At 41.5% G+C, this 16,996-nt stretch overlaps 2 protein-coding genes across 2 annotated transcripts in view; both read left to right on the plus strand.

The window, feature by feature from the left end:
* Positions 1-1,971, plus strand: part of LOC110052668 (polypeptide N-acetylgalactosaminyltransferase 2-like) — a 15,671-nt gene extending 13,700 nt beyond the window's left edge. Inside the window, exons 14-15 of the mRNA XM_020758814.2 lie at positions 199-318; positions 1,152-1,971. Coding sequence (XP_020614473.2) covers positions 199-318; positions 1,152-1,310 — 279 coding nt within the window. The 3' untranslated portion in view covers positions 1,311-1,971. The remainder of the gene's footprint in view (positions 1-198; positions 319-1,151) is intronic.
* Positions 1,972-3,386: 1,415 nt separating this feature from the next.
* LOC110052593 (crt homolog 3-like) lies at positions 3,387-13,390 on the plus strand. Its single transcript, XM_020758733.2, has 6 exons — positions 3,387-4,105; positions 8,554-8,740; positions 10,698-10,894; positions 11,219-11,378; positions 12,209-12,354; positions 12,906-13,390. The coding sequence occupies exons 1-6, from the start codon at positions 3,588-3,590 to the stop codon at positions 13,048-13,050; spliced, it is 1,353 nt and encodes a 450-aa protein (XP_020614392.1). The 5' UTR covers positions 3,387-3,587; the 3' UTR covers positions 13,051-13,390.
* Positions 13,391-16,996: the final 3,606 nt, after the last annotated feature.

Below are 16,996 nucleotides of genomic sequence, written 5' to 3' on the forward strand. Positions count from 1 at the left end.
GGCTCTCAGTGCCTTCCGCAGTTTTTGCAGTGCAGGAAATTTTTTTTGGAAATTCCCCAACAATTGGTCTACTGTCTCATGCCATGTTAGCTAAGCCAATGAAAACTCTTGAATTACAGTATCCAATGATCCAGTTTTTAATAATGTAAGTTTGGACTGTTGTCTACTTCTCCAAACAGTTCGTATGTTTTTCTCCAGGAATGGGCTCTAACGAAAACCAACTTCGTCCGCCATCGTGACATGTGCTTGGCATTAAAAGACTCCGCTCCTGGGAAGCCAGTAGCTATAGAGGGCTGTCGAGACAACGACAACAAACAGGTTGGTTATCCTGTGGTAGCGAAGTTTCTGAGCATAGTATTCCACGGAAATGCAAGGCTAATTTTCATCCTCAGTATTAGAACGTATTTTAATGAATGTCACAGTTTATTAATAAGCAAAACAGCTGCAAGACAATAAGGAACAGAGATGGTTAATAATAGTGCTATCGCAAATTATCCTGCAATGTTTTGTCAGGGTACCCTTGCTTACAATTCGCGTCGGTAGCCATTTTACACGTGGGTGGAGAGAAGCACTGCGAGAGTAATTATGTGGCGGTGTAGTGGTAGGGAGGGATGTAAGCATGGCAAGGGTTGTGACTTGCACTTTTTGGGTATAACAAATTCGGTAACCATACTAAAAAAAGGAAGTGTTCCTAAGGGTCGATTTACATGGTACGACGTTGTCGCACGTGATAAGCTTACGACAGGCCTACTGCATGAATTGCTTCGTGTAAATCAAACCTACTACTCATTTACGACTGTCGTGTACGTCACAAATAATCTCGATCCCAGGTTTTCCCTCCTTTGCCTCCTTTGTCGTTGAGGATAGAGAGCCTGGGATCGAGGTTGCGTCACAAAAAATGTCGTAGGATAGAAGGGTCCGGGCCATTACCCCTAGTTATCGTGGATATACTGAAAGGGAAGCGTGAAGGGTAAAGAGCGGAGAGAGGGGATATAGGAATAGAATAGGAGGGGTTTCTTAAACCCCCAATCCCAACCTCCCCCTCCCCCCCGCCCCAACCCTCCATCCCGCCCCAACCCTCCATCCCGCCCCAACCCTCCATCCTCTGGAGAGTCTGTTTACAGACTTATTTGTGTCTATTTGTTTCTCAGTTGTGGGAGCACACACCTCAACGCACACTGCGTCACAAACAGTCAGGACTCTGCCTGGACAGCAAAGACGTCAAGAGCGGACAACACGTGACTATCGACAACTGTGACAGCAATAAGTACTCACAAATATGGCAATTCTCGCTGAACATGAATAATTAGAACTAATTAATTTATTTCTTAGGAAGTGCTTTTTTTAAGAGACAGTAGAACTAAGAAGTGATGAATATTTTATAAAAAAAGAACACCTTTCGATAATTTTATACTGCAAATGGTGTGCTACTTTGAAACCATTGCAAGAAACAAGTGACTTGCATCAATTTAGGAAACATCTCGTAAGAAAACTTGCGCTAAAATCCTTACTTTTATAACTCGGTAGAGAATCCATTGTTTTGTAACCTGATAGAAACACAAGACTAGCATGAGCAGTTGACGCAATGGTGACGTAACCAAACTACACAAGACAATCAAAATAAACCAATGGTTTTATCTTTCTCCCGGTGTTTTCTGGAAAGAAAAATAGAAAGCATTTTCTTTAAGGGACAGTTTCATCTTTCTCCTCCACTCCAAAAAGAGTTAAAAAGGAGATCGTTTTTAAAATGGCTATGTTTACACAGAAGTATATATTTATAGAACTTGTCTTGCATTACTGCGCAACACAGCGATATTTAGCGATATGTCAGCTAGAAAGCTTTGCAACCTGGATTTTAGTGTTTTTCCTTTTTAATTTTACGAAAGAACGCCATTTTTATTTCCGATCGTTTTGATCAATCAGCGTGCGTTGAAAAATGGACCAATAAATAGAAATAATACAGTTTGATTACATTTGTAGCAGTTGTTTACTTGTATCGTATGGTTTTACTCAATTTCACCCTAGTTAATAGAGGGGAATGGTTATTAAGCCCTGCAAACTTCAAAGGAGCAAAAAAAAAAAAAAAAAGAAAAAAAGACGCCAAGATTTATGTTGGAAGGTCCACGACTGTGCACAATCTTTTGCATGAATTATGTAACCGAAACGTTTTTATTGGTTGGTTCTTCAGTCAGTAGAAAACAACTATTGTGTTTTATGCACGGTCAAGGCCAAAACAGCGAATAAAAACATACAACAAAGAACTTTGTCGGGTTTCATAAGCATTCCCCTCCATTAAATATGATTTCACCAAACAGTAAACCCGAAAACCAAATAAATTTGACTTGAAAATGGTGCAGTTTTAGCAGCACCTTGAAGGTACAAAGGTGATAAAAGCACATGACATACATGAACCGTAGACTCGTCCTCTGTGAGTGATGGCATAGTGCTAAGCCAGTCACCTCATTAAGCTTGTACCCTATAACAGGTCAATTCGTTCGTGTTACAAAGAATAGTTCGCAGTCAGGTTTAATAAATTTCGCCCGATGAATGCTTAATTAACTGAAGAAAATACTTGTTAACCATTTCTTTATTTCTTTACCGTCGTGCTTAGCTTAAGGACGTTCGCACTAATTGTTTCTGCGCGTCCTTACTGCGCACGCAAATTCACATGCCATATCATGCATGAGAGCGCGCTAAGTAACAAAATGATAGGACAGATGGCCATTGCTATGGCTTTGCCTGGATTTAACGATCTTGGACGTTTGGTGACCCCTACGTTTCTTTCCAGAAACAGATCTTATTTACAATTATCTCCATTGTCCAAAAATGAAAAAAAATCAATGTGGGAAGTTAAAAAAATTTCAAGATTTCTGTCCACGGGACATCGAATCCTGCCATCTTGCGGCTGCAAGGCCCGTAAACTATGGTCGCTAACTGTGAACTTGTTCTTTAAGGAGCCTCACCAGTTGACTAAATTCACTTGATAAGTCCACTGAAACAATATTTGGCAGAGAAAATTTCACTTCAAAGATCTAATTGCAATATTTTTGGGCTTACAGACACTGTGGCCTTATTCGCTAACGAAGCCCGATGTTCTTTCCAGAACGAAGTCGGTGATCACCCATTTTTTTACCTCTCTGACATAAGCTAACTCATCATCTTACAGTGGTAAAAGTCTCAGAAAAAAATCGATGTTGGCAAATTTTCGCGCGAACGTCCTTAAGTTAACTGTTTGCGTGTCATGTGCAGAGTGGTGACAGTCATGTGCACACCATAGTTATTTTTAGCATGCCGATTGCCTTTGAATGAGTTGAAACATTGGTGCAGCGATGTCTGAAATTCAGTTCCTACATGTCATGTGATTCGTATGACACAAATAAATCTTCTCAAAATAAGTAACTACAATACGATATACAATACAATACTTTATTTAACCACGCGACACCTAGGAGCGCAAGCGCTCGTTAAAACGTGTGCGTGAACTGATCTTGCGATGCAACTGAGGCACTGAAGAAAAAAAGAAAAACAGAATACTTCGCTGTGAGTTGATTTTTCAGTGCCACCGGATTTACAGCAACCTGCCACGGATGGATTCTTCCAATAGCACTGTCTCCAAGCCAAATGCACAAAGAGTGGCCTCCGATCTCCCAACTTCCTCGCGGCCAGCATCTCTTCATGAAAAACCGCGGAAAACGGCGAAAATAGGATGTGTGGAAATGCCTCTGTTCTGTGCAAACTTGTTTTTCTCTTTTTTCGCGGTAGTTGGAACAGTTGGTCAAACCGTCTCGTTGCCTCTGTGGATCGACTCTACAAATGAAAATGAAAATCTTTCAGGGAGATCGGTGGACAGTTATTTCGTGTTTTCCTTTGCAAGTCTGTCGTTTGTTGTAATATTTGGACTGGGGACACTTTTCATTCGAATCTTTTCGCCTCAAGATATCGGTGAAACGGAGAAGCGCTTTCCTCACTTACAGCTGTTTCTAGTCGGCCTCTGTGATTCATTAAACGGAGCGATGATTGTCTTTGCGAGCAAGGGATCCAGAACTCCGCCGTATCTCCAGGCCATTCTCGGGAACTTCGGGATTCCTTTAACCATATTATTCAGGTGAGTGATTAGCCGGTCCACACTACGCCGGAGAAATTTGAAAACGTAGCTTTATTTCTAAGGTTAGGCCTACCGTCCACTCTGATCCGTCATGAAAACGGAGCTTTTCGAAAGCGCTCTTCAAACCGGAGGAATTTGAACACGCCGGCTTTTTTTTTTACGTGTGGACAAAAAATATTTTGAAAACGAAGCTTTTCAAAACGATGGCGTTATGATAATCATGTGATTTCCCTGACTGATGTTTCCTCGCGGTAAAACAAATCCAAAATGACCGGTGATTATTGCGTTTTGAAATTTTTCAGGCTTAGTTGTGGACGGAAAACATTTGATGCGTTTTCAGAGTGAAACCTCCGTTTTCAAATTCCTTCGCCGTACTATGGACGGGGCCCAAATTGATGTGAACGTGGAAAGTGCCGAAGTTTGACATTCGCAGGGATACCTGACGGAAGTCACGCGATGTATCCCGCGTCACGCGTGCAAAACCCCGTTAATCCGTCACCAACGGGCCACAAAACTCCGGCCGTATTTACGGAGTGGCCGAATTAAAGGGGTTCTTTAAGTAACAAAATGAATGACTGACTGAGTTTTTATTCGGGCCAGAAAAAAGTGGCCGTATTTAACGTGGTAAGGACGTAAGACGGGCTTCCACTGTATACTGCAATTCATTATTTTAAGCCCGCGGATGGCGTGACGTAATTATGCTTGTACCCTACAACAGTTCGATTCGTTCGTATTGTAAACAAAAGTTCGCAGGTAGGTTTCATAAATTTCGCTCAATGAATGTTTAATTAAGTAAATAAAATATTTGTTAACCATTTCTTTATTTCAAAAGTAATATAAAAGACTATGTGGGAATGCATTAAGCAACGACAACGGCAACGTCAAAGACGACACCTAGGAGAAAAAAACATGAATTTACATTTTCCCGTCGAATTTCGCAGATGCCTAGACCTGTTCAGTACGTCTGTCCACCTCAGAACTAACTCTAGCTTAATATGTAATGCCATCGTTCAATTCCAAATGAAAATACGAAAAATTGCCCGCCGTTGTTCGCGTTTTGCGAAATACAGAGACGTTGTTTTGCACAGGATGGTTACGAAATGTAGATGTACAAAGATTTACAACGTTCACTGCCACTGTTTTACTCATTAAGCCTTTGATGTGACGTTCTCGTTGCTGTTACCGTTGTACTTAGCTTAGGTTCCCTGTTTGCGAGTCATGTACAGAGGGGTGAAAGTCATGTGCGCATGCTAATTGTCTATGAATGAGTTGCAACATTGGTGCAGCGAAATCCTCTGCTAACATCATCTGAGTTTCTTTAACATAGTGAAATTTTACACTGCGAAAATAAAATAGACAAGGAGTTGTGATAACTCAACCAACAAAATCGAAATCATTGTTCGAGTTGATTACAAAAAGCGTCATCGTAACTTTGCCGATTATTTCTGCTGTATTCACATATTTTGAGCTAAGCTTTTAATATGTTCTCAAACATTTATCAACCTTAAACATATTTAAAAACTAGAGATATTATCTGAGTTCGATGTACGTTTTCACGCGAAAGTGCGGGAGTCCAATTTGTCATGTTTTACTGACTGTACAAAACACACATCGGCTGGCGCTCTTATTCATCGACAAACGACAGACAACTTATTGAATTTTTACACAAACAAACCTCAGCAGCATCTACAGACATAAACTTCATTGGCACTTATTGAGCCTTAATAAAACATCAAGCGTTGCTTACAATTCAGGCGAAACTTGCAATTATTTTTTTTCTACTTTTCGGTCGCGATAGACTCTGGCGAAATCCTCGCAAGCATGTGGCAAGAGGAGGGAAACTTTGTAGTCCTGAAACGCTGCTATATCCAAAAATAATAATATCCAACTAGTTTTCTTGCTGAGGTATGGAAAAGCTGTTAATCTTCAACATATGTGAAACTTAGGGTGGAGTATTAAATGCGGAGCTCTTGTAAAAGAAGCAGCGGAACATAACATGGTCAGTGACACTGTCTTACTTCACTCAAACTGGGGCAGCTTACGACGAAAATTCTGAAGTAAAATTCCAACAGACATGAACGTATTGAGTTGTGGGCCAAAAGCATCAAACATTTCGGAAATTTCGAAAGCCAATCCCCCGCGCTACATCCGCAAAAATCCTCGCAGCGTGTACGCGCGTGTACCGCACATGATGACGCAATTTGTTCTAAAAATAGAAAAATTGTCCCATATCATAGGGACAGCCCCAAAACTAGAAATAGCGCGCGCTTACGGTTTCCGTCCCCGATTACGGCTCCTGGTTATGTAATCACGTGATTTCCCTGACCGATGTTTCCTCGCGGTAAAACAAATCCAAAATGACCGGTGATTATTGCGTTTTGAAATTTTTCAGGCTTAGTTGAGGACGGAAAACATTTGATGCGTTTTCAGAGTGAAACCTCCGTTTTCAAATTCCTCCGCCGTTCTATGGACGGGGCCCAAATTGATGCGAATGTGGAAAGCGCCGTAGTTTGACATGCAGGCATCACGCGATGCTAGACGGAAATCACACGGTGTATCCCGCGTCACGCGCGCAGAACCCCGTTAATCCGTCACCAACGGACCACAAAACTCCGGCCGTATTTACGGAGTGGCCGAATTAAAGGGGTTCTTTAAGTAACAAAATGAATGACTGACTGAGTTTTTATTCGGGCCAGAATAAAGTGGCCGTATTTAACGAGGTAAGGACGTAAGACGGGCTTCCATTGTATTACAGTGGAAGCCAGTCTTACGTCCTTACCTCATATTACTGCAATCCTGGCAGGGGGGTGGGGGAGGAGGTACTCACAGAAAAGATGGGTGGGGGTGTGCTGCCCACTTCCCAAAACCCTTACCCTATATATGATCAAAATCTGCGATTTTTGCTACCCTATTTATGACCTGACCAAAAATTTGATACCCTATATTTATGACCTATGCGGCTGGCACAGTTGCCGTAAACATAAGTTATGAAGGGCTTTTGTTGATGGTCTTATTGATAGTAATGAAAAAGTAGCTTCTTCTAAGAAGTATACCCAATTCAAGACTAGAGTGCTAAAACCAAAACCTATTTAAGACCAAAGTGGCCAAAATCGATACCCTATTTATGACCAAAGCGGTTGAAAACCCTACCCTTAAAGACCGGACATACCTATATGGCCCATATAAGGGAGTAGCCCCGACTCTGCAATTCATTATTTTAAGCCCACGGATGGCTTGATGTAGTCATTCTATGAGTTGCAGGAGGCAGTCGAATGGCACTCAATTACCCCATTCCAATAAAACTTTGTTCTTTTTGTGTCGATGTGTTTGTTTAACTGACAGAAAATGGAAAATAAACTTGCTCAGGTAAAATATGTAATGACAGCGTTCAATTCCAAATGGAAATACGAAAAACATATAAGCCGTCGTCGTTCGCGTTCCCCAGACTACGCAGAACTTGCTCATATCACGTTGTTGTTTCGCAGAGAACGGCAAAGAAATGTACTAAGATTTATGACGCACGTGCACATGTTTTCCTCATTTAACGTTTTGCTTTGTTACGCTCTCGTTGCCGTCGTCGTCATGGTTTGCCTAAGCTCCCTATTGAAAACGGAATGGTAAACTGATCATTTCGTTATAGAAAAGATTCTCGAAAACAAAGTCCGCGATTAGTGGCCACTTCCAAAAGTAGGAGTAAAGTTTCACGGTTGTCAGGAAGTGCATTCCTAAGAAGGAGCGACCTAAAACGCAACTTGACTCGTGAGTTTTTCCGTTAGCAATCACAGCTAGGCAATGAACAAGCTGTGCGATGATCAAACATTTGTTTAGCCTTATTCCAAAGGCAATACATTGCTCTGCTTTGATGTGATATTAAATGATTTTGAGCCGCATCAGAAACTAGAGTTGTTTTTATTTGTGTCGAAAAGTAATTGGTTTTGCATTACAACGCTACACGCTTGAGTCACGCTTGGCCTAAAAAACAAATCATGCCAGCTTTCATCCAATCAGGAGTAAAACCAAAACCAATCGAGTCTCGCTCACATACGTTTTCCAGCGCTTCGCGTCACCTACATGTATCCGCTTCGAGTTTTGATTGGTTTATTGGATAGTCTATATCCTTTGTGATTGCCCAGAGTCAATACTTTGGTTTTGGTTTTAGTCTCAATTGAAAACCGATCTATGCGGCACAGGAAGGTACCGAACCGAACCGAACCGAACCGAACCGAGCCGAAGGTGGCGATTCCTTTAGCACCAGCCTTTTCGTTTTCAGAAATCGCGCTGTTGAAAAACAGATGACTATTTCATAAGTTTCCCTTGACAGATCATAAAGTATGTATTCTGTGTGGCGAAGAGGTAGCATTTCACAGGCACGAACTAATGGTCTTTTTAGCAGACAGTCCACCGTCGTGCCGCAGTGTCTAAGATCGTTTTGTTATTTTTTTCCACAGGGTGCTCATCGTACGAAAGAGGCCGACACTTCTAAAGCTGCTCTGTGGTCTCGCTGTAGTTGTCGGTCTTTTTGTTTGCCTCATTCCAACAATTTTTCCCGCTGTTGATCCTAAAGCAGGGAAAACAAAAACCGAAGCTCATGGCGTTTCAAGAGTGATGTGGCCTCTCATTTTCATGCTTGGATTTGTAAGTAATTTGTACACATACGCATTTCGGTTGTTATCTTGTGCCTCTGCTTCAAAACGAGTCATGATGCAAAATCTTTCACATGAAAATGAGTTTGATTTGCATGAAAATGAACCTGTAGGCGGAACGCATTTTCACATGAATGGTTTCGCACAAAGAATCTTTTAGATAGGGAGGCAAAAGGCGACTTCCCGAATTGATTCTCATTGTAAAAGTAAAATATATGGGTTATTGACCAAGTGTGAGGTCAAGATGGCTGGATATTGGCTACGTTCTTTTTTTTGCGAGTTTATGGACCGAGACGGAGTCGAGGTCCATAAACTCGCAAAAAAAGAACGAGGCCAATATCCAGCCATCTTGGCCGAACAAGCTTGGGCAATAAAGGATTTATTATATTGCTTTCGGGGAAATTTTTCTCGCGGGACACGGCGGGTAGTCCCAAGCGAGCAAGATAGCCCCATCTTGCCCGCCCGGGTAGCCAATGAGAGCGCAGGATTTGATTCATCTTGCCCGCTCGCGGAGCTAGCTATATAATAAGCTTTTTTATTTCTTCATTGTCATATGGGCAAGATAAATTCTGCGTCAGGCCAGTGGCCCATTCGGCCCAAGCTGATCTCGGATTCTGTAACATGAAGCGACTAGTATTTGTACTTCTCGCTAGATGATCAATCCCAGGGTTACCCTCCTCCCCCCCCCCCCCCCCCCAGCAATAATTCGCTAATATATAGATTTAGCTAAGCCTAAAAACGGAGCTCCTGGGCTGGGTTGTTCAAAGCCCGGTTAAGATAACCTAGCTTAAGCGAAAATTTTGATTTTAGTATTGTAACTTTGCAGTGAGGTTTTATATATTGTTTGGCCTTCTGTTTTGAGTTTGAATAATCTCAAAATACACAAAACAGAACATTTGTATACAATAATTATTTATACTTCTGTTAACTTTTAATCCTGGGTTAGCGTTAACCGGCTTCCGAACAACCCGGCCCCGTTTACAACAAGTTAACTTAACATGAGCCCGTGATCCAATAGAAAACCACTTCTTGATCAGCGGTCAACTAAAAAAAAAAACACGTTACCGCTATGAGCTCAAAACTTGAGCCCGCGATATGGTCACATGATACTGGTCAGCGGATACCTTGTTTTGACAGGTGTCAATTGACCATAACATGGATGTCCAATATCTAAGAAGGAGGCTATAAATCAAGGCTGCATGTCTCTGTTAACGTTTTAGCTGGAGCATGGCCGCCATCTTGCGGGACTCCGTCGTCGTCGTTCGTACGCGCCCACCGCTAGCCATGATAATCATGAGAAAATCAATTCATGGGTTTCCTTTTCTTTCCTATATGGGTATGGGGCTCCGCTTGGTGGCCCTTGAGGCCGCCGGAGCTCCGCTATTACCTTTTTTATACACCTGGGTGGAGAGAAGCACTGTGTGAGTAATTAGCACTTAATAACTGGCCTCAAGGGAAGCAGTGAGTTTTGTTTCCCCGTGACCCTTCTCCCGAGGCAAAGCCGAGGGGAACATTGAGGTCGAGGGGAAACAAAACTCCCTGTTTCCCGGCGCGGGGCCAGTCATTAAGTATTTTGTTATACCTCCCAACTCAAAAATAGAAAGAAAAAAAAAAAACTGCGAAAGAATCGTTTGCTTGACGCCGGCTGACTCACAAATTGGCCGCGGTTTCAAGGAGCACGGCCTGATCACGTGCGAGTCGAAAGTTCAGGTTGTCTTCTTCCCTGGGGAGTTAGTGAGTTTTGTTCGCCCTTGGGAGTTAATGAGGTTTGACCCACGCAGGTGACACGTTCTCCTCCAGTCAGGAAACGTATTTGAATTGGGAGGCAGAATACGACGCGATGACCCTGGTCAGGGCTCGAACCCAGGCCGCTCAAATCACCCGCGCTATCTCACTGTAACGTGGTATAAACGGCTCGAGCTCTAGGTTTTTTCCTCTGACATTTCTAGGTACCCGCAACCGTTATGAATGTCATCATTGAACGAGGAGTGAAGATGGAAAACCAAATATCGAGAAGAAGAATCAACTTGGTTTACTTCCTGTTCTGGACCTCTTTATATCAACTTCTTTGTGTTGGTTTGCTTTTCTGGCTAGATATTCTGCCTTGGTATGGAAACGTTGACAGTATCAGCGAGTTTGGAAGAAAGTATGTTTTCTTCTTTAAATATTTTGTCTGTTCGCCAATTCATTAAAGAGAAAAATATATTCTAGGATCTCATTCTGGTAGTCGCAGGTCTCCAGGGACATAGCTCGATTTCTAGCCATTTTTGGAGTTTAGCTATCATCGGAGTGGTGGTCTGGGGCAAAGAACGAAGGCTCGCAATTTGACTAGACATTGAGCCTATCGTGGACAAGAACCAACAGTTAATTGTTTTAGTGAGTTTGAGAAGATAAAGGCCTACGAATTCCACAAGAATCCTCGTTTGGGACCCTAGCTCAGTCTAATTGAAGTCCTATCTTTCTTTTGTAGTTGGTGGTTTGGAGTTCAATGTTTCTTTGGCGCAGCAGGTTGTGATTCCACATGTGGCATCAGAGGAACCATGTTTATTCTCATGTACGTTTGTGCTTATGCTGGATCAGCAAATCTGTTAAGACACACGGAGGGAGCTACTTGGGTGGCCATTGTCGTAGTAAGAACAAACGATATAAAACAAGATGACGTTATTTAATTACTTCAGTAAAGGTCTTGAACTGTAGAAGAGATCGCCTTATTTTCCTCTGTTTAAAATATTAAGTCCATTTTGGGCATAGTCGCCCGTGAGGCAGGCGCTTATCTCCGCCGTTTTCCGTAGCGTAACGCGACTAGGTATATTCCTGTTCCCCGTGAATGGGATGCTACTCCATCGCAGGGTTACCCCTACCCCCCCTCCTCCCCCCTTTAAATCTCTTAAATTCCCAGTACCCATTTATACAACGGGACAGAGGGAGGCACTGTGAGACAAAAGTGTTTTGCCCAAGAACACAACACAGAGATCTTTTCTAGGGTTCGAAGCCAAACCGCTTGATCCGTATTACACATTACACACTAGTTAGCGCCTATCACAGTTTAAAGTATTATACTAAGCAATATCTCTTCCCACTTTGTTTCTCTGTTTTAACAAGCCGTTGCGAAGTTGTTCGGAAGGTTGTTTTCTGGAGCATATGCAACGCATATAGTGGGGCTGCTTTCGTGACTTCTTGCAAGGTTTCTACAACGTAAACCGTGCGAGACAAGGTCATTACCGCGTGGTGTTCCTAAGTTGGACCAAATTTCTCTAACAACTTTCTGTCGCAACAGCAAAAAATCTTCCTGAGGTGGGCTCAGTGAGCAGGCAAACGATTAAGCTTTGGCATCTAAGGGGGATGGGCTGCTTTGGAGGGTATATGACCAATTTTCAGGTGTGTTAAACTTATTCTGCACCTAGCTGTCCATAAGCTAAACGGTGATAAGATTATGATGTCCTTTGCCATTTTTTGTTAGTCCCTAGTTACTCCTCTGGGTTTTCTTTTCTGGACTTTGTTCAACGAATCACCGTTCAAGTGGCACCCTGAGGGTCATGTGAGCACTTGGTTTAGCATCGGCGCACTGGCAATCATGGTTCCCGCCATTTTTGCCTACAACATGGGGTAAGAAAAGAATTACCTTATTTTACCTTTATTTTACAATTTACTGAAAAATTATCCTTAAAAATGGTTGTTGTCCAAACCGACGATAGGTAGAAAAGAGTACATTGGCAAGCCATCACCTTTTGGACATTAAACGTGAAAAGAAAGGTTATCTGCTAAAAACGACGAGCTGTGATTTTCCTTAACAGAATATATGGGAGTTCCCCCATATTTATAACAACGAAAAACCACATCGCATTTACACTGATGATCATGACACCGTAGCAATATTTCTTAACTAGTGACTACTTACTTTTCTTATCGTTAACGTCTCTACTTGCTCTTGGACAAACGTTTTCAGTCGGTCATGCTCATTGGTCATTGATCACCATGTTAAGCCGAAAATATGCAATGCGCATGACAGAAAGAACTTTGAGATAAGGCATTCTCGTCCCCAGTGTAACTCTTGTTACAAGTTCGCCGATCACGTGACCAAAAGAACTGGAAGCTCTGGGCACGAGAATGTAGATGAGGTTCCTGCTAAGGCGATTGTTTTTATTTTTCTTTCGTAGGGCGCCAGAGATTTCTCTAAACCCTGAAGAAAGCCGTCGAGAAGAGCTTTTCTTCTCCGATTCCGTGAGTCAGTACCATTCAGATCCTGGTGCAGAAGAACCTCTTCTCTCCAACAAAACCAGCTTGTCAAGCTATACCGTTTAAAGGGTCTTCTTGCAACGTCTCTTACCCGAGACATAAACACTGTATATGCACCGCCTTCATTGTTCACTTCTTTATATTAACCTTGTAGCGGCGCACGTAAAACTGAACATTACATGAATTTATTTATTGAGTTTCAACGATTCACAGAGCCCTTAGAGCTTTCGTATTTTTCGCACACCGGCCACCGGCTATTCTTAAACTTAACTAGTATGTGTAGAAATTCTTACTTTTTTAAACTCGAAAAGAAATCCGTTGTTTTGTATCCTGATTTAAACACATGCGATGATGGCACAAGCATATTATATTATCGCAATCAAAATAAACGAATGATTTTGCTTTGTTTTTCTCATAGTGTTTTCTGAAAAAAATAGATAACATTTTCTCTGCGTTTCTATTGAGTTATAATTTATCATCATCATCATCATTATCATCGTCATCGTCATCATCATCATCATCATTATCATGTTTTATCTGCCACACCATAAATAAAGAAAGCCCATATACAGTAACAAACAAAAAGACGGCGAGGAGACCTACAAAAAAACCACCAGGCTTATAGCGAAGGTCACCTCAATTGTTAACAATTGCAATAGAGTAAATTTAATGAAGCCCAAAATGAAGTTACATGCTTGTCGATAGATAAGAGACACTTTCATCTTTCAACTTCACTCCAAACAAGAGAACGTTTCAAAATGGTTACGTATACGTTTAGACAGACGTTCCGTTATAATGATATATTTATACAATTTGGCTTACATCACACCGCAACACAGCGTACGTTATTCAGCGTTACATGGAGTAAAGTGAGAGCCTCCCAGGGGGGTTTTTTAGGAACAAGGGAATATGATCAAATTTTTCAAGGGAATAGGACAACTTAAACGAAAAATTTTACGACACAATTGAATTTATTAATAGGGAACAAAGGGAAAAACTGAAATTTTCAAGGGAAAGGGAACATGCTACCCCCGTGGAAGGCCCCCTAAAGTGCTTTCTTTTTTCTTTCCCTCTATCTTAATTATTCTTAAAAAATTATACAAAAGAGTTTATAATAATGAAGCAAGGCTGATCACTACGTAGAAAGCTTACTGCGGACAACGACACGATAGAGCCCAAACTGAAAGCTAAGAATTGCAACCGTGGACAGCTGTTTCGACCTGGTTGGGTGTCGTGAGCACGGTGAAGCAGCAAAAGTAGAAAAACTGGCTTGGGGACCGATTGTCTATTAAATGTTTTAGCACAATTGCTCTGACTAGTCTCGCAATCTGATTGGCTAATTTGCCGTTGTCGATAAGAGTCCAGACAACGCTGCCCGCGTCAGTGTGTCACGCTCCTGGTCACGCTCTGAAAAAAACATTTTCTTTGACGTTGATACTGTGATAATGATCGTTGTCGATAAGAGTACAGACAACGCTAAACCACGTACATTCGATTTGTTAATTTCATCTGATGAGGTCACTGCCATGAGCATAACGTAGACAATCGGTCCCCAAGCCGGTTGTTCTATTTTTTGCTGCTACATCGTGCTGATGAGACCCACCAGGTCAAAACAGCTGTACACAGTTGCAATTCTTGGCTTTCAGTTTGGACTCCATTATGACGTCGTTGCCGCGTTAAGCTTTCTACGTAGTAATCAGCCTTGCTTCATTGTTATGTTTCTATTTTTGGCTGATCAGATTTTTTACAGATCCTACGTATACCAGCAGCATTTTCGTTTGCGGTCTCTTGCATCATTTGTATTTACAAAAGAATGCCGTATTTTTTTTTTCAGCACTTTATTTCCAACTAAATTGTCACAATCGTTTTTTGACCAATTAGCGAGTGTCAGGAAAAGTGGACCAATAAGTCCAATAAATATAAAACTAATGTAGTTTGATTGCATTCGTAACACTTGTTCACTTCTAACGTATGTTTTTACACAATTTCACCAAACATGAACCCGAAAACGAAATAAATTTGTCCGGAAAAGATTGGAATTTTTGCAATAACTTGAAGGCACAATACCCTAGACTCACACCCAGTCATGATATTGGCATAGTCGAAGGCCCGGTACCTCAATTCGTTTATGTTAGGAATTCATGGTGACGTATAACAGACGAAAGCATAATAATCGATGCTTCATGTTGCCAGCAAAATCGGACAGACCCAAGTTTGGAATGTACGGACGATGGGACGAGGGATTCAAAGAAATTGAACAGGAAAAAGTCTACCTTACCATGCATATGGCAGCTGCGCCCGCAGTACGAGCGGCAGTCAAAACTGAGCTGCCCTACCGAAACGACACGGTAGGAGCCTTTTTCTTCGCAGCTAACAAAAATAAAGACAATGCTAAAGTTGCTTTGGCCTCTTCTAATAGTTAACTTGAGAATTCCGGGTTTCATTTGACGAGGAACAGCATATTTTGTTCAAAATAACACAACTATCACGCTACCTGGCGACACTCGACGAACTACGAGCGACGACGAACTACAGTAGAACCCCGGTAACTCGAACTCGGATAACTCGAACTCCCCCGCTAACTCGAACTGAATCCCATTTTCCCTGGATTTGACCCCACTTTTCAGTCATTTTAACTCGGTTAACTCGAACTCGGATAACTCGAATTCCCCGCTAACTGGAACTAAATTTCGTTTCCCTTGATAAAAATTTACCCTGATAACTCGAATTCTGGTTCATGTAACCCACCAGGGATGTCATCCGATTACCTTTTCTTGTCGTGTAATCGGAAAAAAAAACACTCAAAACTTCCACCACAGCAATTTGATTTTGATTAGTTCAACCGACCGTTCACATATTTGACTGCATGTACAGAGGGGTGACAATTGAATTTACACCATGGTTATTTTTTGGATGCCGTTTATCTCTAAATGAGGAGTAACAGTAATTTCTAGAGTGCGTTTCTTTAAGAAAGTCCAATCGATGGATTGGATTCCAAAATCCAAAAACGGATTTTGCGTTTCTTTACTACTCAATTCAACAGGTCGTTCTTCGCAAACTTCAAAATTTTATTTTAAGATCAAAAGATTCGTTTTTCTCTCTCGCTCTGACGGTGTACTTGTACTAAAATGACTCAACGCCTATACGGCACTCATTGAAGCTTAGCGAAACCTAATTTGATCGGCTTACAACAGTTTGTTTGATCACGGAATATCATTACCTGACACGCAAGCTTACATGTTTTGTTGATAAGATGAAACGCGTTTACAATCTGGTGCTAATTAACTGGTAATCATCGACTGAACTATTTGAGACTGTCAGGCACGTGCTTCCGATTTCTATTATTCCCAGATTCCTTGAATCACGCAACTTAAAAATAGGATAAACTGTCACACAATTAAATTGAAACTTTTATGACACTTGGATTAATCTGTTTAGTAAAGAAACGCAAAATCCGTTTTTGGATTTTAGAATCCAATCTTGGATTTTCTTAAAGAAAAGCATTAGTGTGCGTTCCTTTGGGGTGATCTGGATAAGGATAAGCGATCCAATTCACTCAGATCATAGTGCATGAAAGGAGTCGGTGAGTCCGTGACCAGAGTGGATTCGCCGGTTCTCTTGCTTTCTTGTCAAATTCTGGACAAAAAATCCCCAAACACGTAACGATCTTCCTTCAAATTTGACTCATTTTTTTCTCAGAAATTACGTGTTTTTGCATCCTTTTGTGATTCAATTACCAAATATGGATACGCTGTAATGCATGCAAGTCTTGCTTGACTTAACTTTCCAAGGTTAAGAAAATCACACAATCATTTGCATCACTTAGCTTGTTTTTAACTTTTGTTGTAAGACGTCAAACCACAACAGTTTTGTTTAGTGTACTATGATTGCACCATGGTTCTTTTTCCCTAAATGGGGTGTAACATTGGTGATTCCCGTAATTCAATGCCCTTATGCGCTCCAGCCACAATAGCTCTATGACGTCAATTGCGCAACAACAACATGCATGTGA

Source organism: Orbicella faveolata, unplaced genomic scaffold (genome assembly GCF_042242905.1).
Source record: "Orbicella faveolata isolate gen_17 unplaced genomic scaffold, um_ofav_v1 contig_24, whole genome shotgun sequence".
NCBI lineage: Eukaryota > Metazoa > Cnidaria > Anthozoa > Scleractinia > Merulinidae > Orbicella > Orbicella faveolata.